This window comes from Myotis brandtii, unplaced genomic scaffold, assembly GCF_000412655.1.
Source record: "Myotis brandtii unplaced genomic scaffold, ASM41265v1 scaffold123, whole genome shotgun sequence".
NCBI lineage: Eukaryota > Metazoa > Chordata > Mammalia > Chiroptera > Vespertilionidae > Myotis > Myotis brandtii.
Window position 1 is genome coordinate 10,532,196 of NW_005354291.1, and position 6,782 is coordinate 10,538,977.

The window sequence follows — 6,782 nt, forward strand, 5'->3', positions numbered from 1 at the left end:
AGAAAGAAAGAAAGAAAGAAAGAAAGAAAGAAAGAAAGAAAGAAAGAAAGAAAGAAGTTGTGGGCGCCTTATTTAATGGACCTTCTACACCATGCAAATAAGGAGGACATTAGTTGCCAGCCACCATCCACAATCAATATTTTTATTTCTCCATAACCTTATGGTTGCCTTGGATCTCAAAATCATATTTATGCGGAAAAATGAACGCCAAATTCTCCATCATAGCTTACAGACAATCTAGAACCACACTTGTCTTCCATATCATAGCTTCTACATGTTTTTAAAGCATTGCTTATATAATGGGAACCGCAATATTGCAATACTGACCCATTATTTTAAAGATTTTCATTATGCCAGTCTACCCCATCTGTTTAAAGAAAGTTATCATCCTGAAAACCTCCTACCTCATAATGTCTTTCAGAGGCAAGCTGACTCCCACTGAGAATGAGTTGTGGGAAAACATAACTCGTTCCAAATGTGCCACTGAGGGCGAATCTCTCAAACTTGGTAAAAGCTGACCCCACGGGCTCCCCGCAAGTTCTCAGGTCAGTTGTTTGACACTTCAGTAACGTGCATATCTATGTAGGCAAAGAACAAAGAAGTGGTTAGAAATCTTGAAAGTATTTTCTCAGCAAAAAGCACAATTTCAAGGGATAGAGGAATATATGTTAGGTTTGGCTGCCTCTTATGCAGTTTTTCAAATTATAGGTCATAATCTACTAGTGAATCCTAAAATCAACTTTGTGGGTCAGAATTAGCTTTTTTTTTTCTCAGTGAAGCTGAATGGAATAGATTAGAATTTTAAAAATCAGAGTATTTAAAATTGCACATAAGTATAGCTTTTCTAATTTGAATTATTTCATAAATGTTTGTTTCAATTAAATATTTCATATTTAGTAACAATTTCCATGTAGTCACACATCTTGATTGCACTAGGTCAGGATGTGAAATGAACTTCTTACTCTGGGCTCTAGTGGAAGACAGTTTTAAAAATACTGCCCTAGCCGAACCGGTTTGGCTCAGTGGATAGAGCATCGGCCTGCGGACTGAAGGGTCCCAGGTTCGATTCCGGTCAAGGGCATGTACCTTGGTTGTGGGCACATCCCCAGTGGGAGGTGTGCAGGAGGCAGCTGATCAATGTTTCTCTCTCATCGATGTTTCTAACTCTCTATCCCTCTCCCTTCCTCTCTGTAAAAAATCAATAAAATATTTAAAAAAAAAGTAAAAATACTGCCCTAAAGTAATCTGACCAAAAAAGAGAATGCATGAAATTTGCACCTTTAAAACTTGAACCTGGCCTGCTGAGAACTAATTCCTCTGTTCTTGAATGCAATGATGGCCTAGAAGAAAGATGAATAAAGAAGCCATTCTAACATATTTAAGCATCTCTACCTGTAAGTAATATTGGCCTTCTACTGTGTGCAGTCCATCAAAAACTCCTAGTGCATACACCTCATCTGTTCGCTTCTCAGACATCTTATAAGTTAAGTGACAACACAAGTCTTTCTGGCACACTGTGTAACTTCCTGCATTTCTCTTAAGCTCATTGAAGGTGAACTCATCAAAATAAATCATCCCTGGAAAATCCAACTGCTCAGACAAGGATGGCTTGATGCCTATGTCATAACCACTCCAGACAACAGGTGCAGGGAAGGTGGGTTCACTTCGAGGCCTGGACTTCAATTCTGAGAGCATCAGCTGGCCACTCTCTGTTTCCATGTCATAGTGATACACCTTGACTGCTTCCGGTGCGTAGATTCCACTCCCTATTGGTGACATAAAGAAACACAAATATTGTATTCAAATTTTGCATTGTGACAAACTAATAGAATCATTCCCATAAGAAATTAAATACAAACTTATGAAAGCAAAGGATTTTCAAGATAGGCAAGGAGATAGCGGTTACATTGGCATAATTTGACTCTGTGACGGCTTACAGGCTTACACAGAAATTGTCATTTGACTTAGATGGCTTCTTTTTTTTTTTTTTTAACTTAAGCTACTTTTTTTTTTAGCCAATTTAAAAATAAACTAGAAAATTCCCCAAACATGAAGAATAAGTTCAGCTTTCCACTGACTTATCTAATTTATTTGTTTGAAATTCTTTAGTTGGATCAATGAGTAACAAACCTACCTTACCTTGAACACAGAACTACAGGGTGGGGCGAAAGTAAGTTTACAATTGTGAGTATGTGAAACAGTTTAGTCTTGTACTAGAGGCCCGATGCACGAAATTCATGCAAGAGTAGGCCTTCCTTCCCCCGGCTGCCAGCACCGGCTTCCCTCTGGCACCCAGGACCTGGGCTTCCATTGCAGCCCCGGCTTCGTCCAGAAGGACGTCTGGTCTAATTAGCATATTATGCGTTGATTATTATAGATTATTATTTATTAATTACTAGGGGCTCAGTGCACGAATTCATGCACCTTGAAAGGAACTGTGGGCCACGAGGCTGCAGTGGGCACAGGGGCGGGTCTCGGCCCATCCTCCATGCCCCCACCCAGCCCCAGGTCCCCTGTCTACCGGCAGTCCCGCTCCTGTCGCTGCTGCTCTCACATGCTGATGGCGCCAGCCCTGCTCACACCACTGACAGCACAGAGCAATTGGGGCCAGTGCCAGCAGCAGGCGCAAGTGGGGGTTGGCGCCGTCAGTGGGTGCAAGTGGCAGCTGCTGCCCCAATCACCCCTCAGGAGCAGGGGGAGGTGGAGAAGCCTTCAGGGGCAATGAGGGCTGGCAGACGCTGCTCGCACCCGCTGATGGTGCCGAGCGATCGGGACCGGCGCCAGGCGCCAGCAGCAGGTACAAGCAGAGGCTGTGGCACCGGCAGCGGGTGCAAGTGGGCCCAGCGCCAGCAGTGGGTGTGAGCGGTGGCTGCAGGCTCTGATTGCCCCTCAGGAGCAGGGGGAGGTGGAGAAGCCCTAAGGTGCCATCGGAGCCAGCAGCTGCCTCTTGCACCCGCTGATGGCGCTGAGAGATTGGGGCCAGCGCTGGGCACCGGCAGTGGGCGTGAGCACCGGGCGGGACTGTGGTGTGTGGGAGCAAAGATTTTCAGTAACCACCAGAGGCTCACCTCGATGACAGCGACCAGCACCCCACCTTGGTCTGGCGCCCCCGCTCACCTGCTCCACCATCCTGCCGTGGCCAATGCCCACCATGTTCTGTGTGCGCCCCCTGGTGGTCAGCACACATCATAGCGACCAGTTGTTCGGTTGTTCCACTGTTCAGTCCATTTGCATATTAGCCTTTTATTATCTAGGTTTGTATTATTTTCCATGGGAGCAACTATAAACCTATTTTGCCCTGCCCTGTATAAAAGATAAACTCTAAAAGCCTGATCAAGTCTACAGTGAATTTTTTCACCTGAACAAGATTTATTTCAATATCACTAATGGATGCTGGCTGCAATGTTCTTTAGATCTGGCTTTGGTTTTTTATGTGACTTGACTTCTCTGTAACTCCACTTTCCCCTCAAGTGAAATTGAGATATAATGTTTGCATCCTTCTTTACTCACAGACATAATTTCCATTTAAGGAATGTTGGTATAGAAAACCTGTGCAATTATTAATTTTGTGACATTAGAGTTAATAAAACAATCATTAAAGAAAAGTGTGTCTTGAAAATTGCCTGAAGCCAATTCCAGACAGCAGGGATGAATCTGGAGTGGCTGAAAAGGATGCAAGTCAGTGGTTTGACACTTCAGTAACGTGCATATCTATGTAGGCAAAGAACAAAGAAGTGGTTAGAAATCTTCTTTGATTTGGGGCTAACTCCCTCAAGAAATAAAGAAAGAAAGAAAGAAAGAAAGAAAGAAAGAAAGAAAGAAAGAAAGAAAGGAAGGAAGGAAGGAAGGAAGGAAGGAAGGAAGGAAGGAAGGAAGAAAGAAAGAAAGAAAGAAAGAAAGAAAGAAAGAAAGAAAGAAAGAAAGAAAGAAAGAAAGAAAGAAAGAAAGAAAGAAACCTGAAAAGGATGCAAAAATGATTGCTTGCTGCCAGACAGCTCAGGGCATCTTAATCTACATGTTATTGCCTCCCACTGGCCAGACACCTGAACAGCCGTAGGCAAATTCCCCCATTCTGACAATGCTTGTGTATATGGAAACCTTACACTTTGATGTGTATATCTCTACCTTGCCTTAGGACAAATTGTATTAATAAAAAGCAAGGGGTCCTGAGATGAGTTGATCTTAGTTTCTTTAGCTAGGCTTCCCTGACTCCCTATAACGCCTTTCAAAATTATGCTTCGTCTCTGGACTCTTTATTAAGTTACACACAGCCCTTCTCCAGATTGCTGAACCCTTCTAGATGCTGGAACAAGAACCCCGGCAAAAATCAATGAAGACCTCCTAAGACTGTCACTGCCACTTGGTGCATGACAGGTGTGAGTTACCTGTCATGTGCATGCTGGTGTTGTGGGTGTTTGCTGAAAGCAGATTGACTCCCATGGCTCTGGCCCACGCCGAATGGAAGGGAACAGCCGAGAGGAGGGGCAGTGTGTTGTACCACGCCGTGGGGTAGAGGACGCTGTCAACTTGAAACTTTTTTACCATCACCACCGCCGGATCATAGGAAAAAATGTCAAAGCAAGTGAAAATGCCAAACTTCCCGAAAGGAGTGTCAAAAGTCACAACTTCGGAATCCTTCGGAAAATCAAATTGAACTTCAGGTGCAAAAAGATTGTACTATTAACAATAAACAAACAAGGAGAAAATTAGTCAGAAAACTGCCAAATAGAGGTGATCAATATTCATAAAATCTTTCTCCCATGTATGCTGATGTACATATTTAAAACTGTTACACATAAACATGTGTAAATCATACCAAGTATACCATGTCTATGAGTTTTCTCACTGTGACATTAATAAAAAGCCCATTTTCCTGCAACCAACAAGTCAGCCAATGAAAATATAACAATGATATTTAAAAGGTGAATGTTTCTGTCTTAAAATCATAGGCTGAATTTTAAAATCTGACAAATTCCGGACTGTTGCTTTCTACTGTACTCCTTACCTAAATACCAACAGCACTGCCCATGCAAAGTCTGACACATGCCTCCCTATGAAACTGCTCGGTTTTTAAACTTAATTTAGACAATGTAATGTCTAACCCTCCTTAGTTATTAAGCCATTAATAATTTTTTTCAGCCTGATTATTGCTCCAAAATGCCACTTCGCCTGGGCTCAAGAGTGCAGCACATGTTTTGCTCAGGTTTTGATGTGGCCTGATTGTGCACATGCATGTTCTCTCGTTGAGGATCCTGTGCTCCCTCCCTGGTGTGGCAGCCCACCCTCCGTCTCGCAGGGATCAGCTCAGGAAGGCATGTGGCCTAATTGGAGCCAAAGGCATTATGGGGTTTTTGCAGGGTTTCTTAGAGAAATACATTCTCCTCTGGATGTTGTTGCTATAAGGATGTGAGCCTCACATTGAGCAGCTATGAAGCTTCTAAAAGACTGAAAAAATAAAACTGTAGCCAAGGACCAAGAGTGCTGGAGAGATGGATGACATCTTTTGTGCCTTTGCAGAACAGTCTACATCTGAAACTAGATCTACCTTTTCTATGATTTCTGTTTTTTTCAGGTACATAGCAAAGAAATTCTTTTTTTTTTTTTTTGAGCAATTAAGCCAATTTCAGTGAGGATTTTCTAGTATTGCAATAAAAAAAAAGTTATAATGGAATGAATGACTAAAGCTTAGTACTCAATGTTAACAAATTGGGCCCAAAAGCTAACTCTACTATTAAATCAGGGATAAAACAGAGCATTTCTCCTTCTTTCTCACAGAATATTAAAAACTTCGTGAAGCTACCTTAAACTCCAAACCCATATATAAAACCAAAGTAAATTAAATATTTTTCAACTAAAATGTGATAACTAAGAAATGTTTTCTAGGCAGTTCTCTCACCTACATTCAAAAGACAAGTATACATACATTCCACAAACAAACAAAAGAAGTCAATCAAGTTTCGCTGAGACACAAATAAATCTCACCTTATGGTAGCGTGCCACCAGTTTTCCTTGAGAGTCAAACACCACATCAGTGTTGTATTGGTAACGGCCATCAGAAGGACACTGGGGGTCGCTGGCATTGCACGGCTTCTTGTCCCCAATATTTGCCACGACGTAGATAGAGTTGTCCTTGGCCAGGCAGCTGAGCCTTTCTTGCACTGGGGTGTGGCCAAACCTAGTTCAATAGATATTGCTTTAAACTTTCTATTATTTTAGCGATTTCTGAACTTTCAAAGTGATACTTTATTTGCCTGTTACATATAACACAACAGCTCTAGGTTAAGAATCAACAGAAAAGATTAAGAAACTCACATGCAATATAAATGTCATCTTTATCAAAGCTAACCTATTTCATTGTGCCAAACTCCAGATTGCAGTGAGAGAGGGAAGCACAGAAAAGATGGTGGAGGAAAAAGAGAAGCACACTTTCTCTTATAAAGTACTCCCAGGAAGGCAAGCGAAGGGCTTGAAATTTAACAGACTCTTCTAATGGGGAGGACCTTTTCTATCATCTAAGCCATAGTCTTACTAGGAGACTGTAAATAGCTGGCCCTATATAAATCATCTTCTACAGAGAACAAATGCAGCATTTAGTACTGAAATATACACTGAGGGGCCAGATTATTATGACCACCCCATCAGTACTTCGTTGGGCCACCTTTTGCCTTCAATACTGAGGTGATTCTTCTTGGCATTGATTCCACGAGATGTTGAAAGGTGATGCAAGGAATTTGACACCATGCCTGATGAATAGCACTGTCCAGTTCTGTGAGATTTGATGG

At 42.1% G+C, this 6,782-nt stretch overlaps 1 protein-coding gene across 1 annotated transcript in view; it reads right to left on the reverse strand.

The window, feature by feature from the left end:
- The window catches only part of LOC102247599 (vascular non-inflammatory molecule 3), an 11,665-nt gene that overhangs the window by 1,055 nt on the left and 3,828 nt on the right, over positions 1-6,782 (reverse strand). Inside the window, exons 3-6 of the mRNA XM_005859021.2 lie at positions 5,983-6,175; positions 4,386-4,677; positions 1,393-1,766; positions 405-578 (exon numbers count right to left, since the gene is read on the reverse strand). Of these exons, the coding sequence (XP_005859083.1) occupies positions 405-578; positions 1,393-1,766; positions 4,386-4,677; positions 5,983-6,175 (1,033 nt within the window). The remainder of the gene's footprint in view (positions 1-404; positions 579-1,392; positions 1,767-4,385; positions 4,678-5,982; positions 6,176-6,782) is intronic.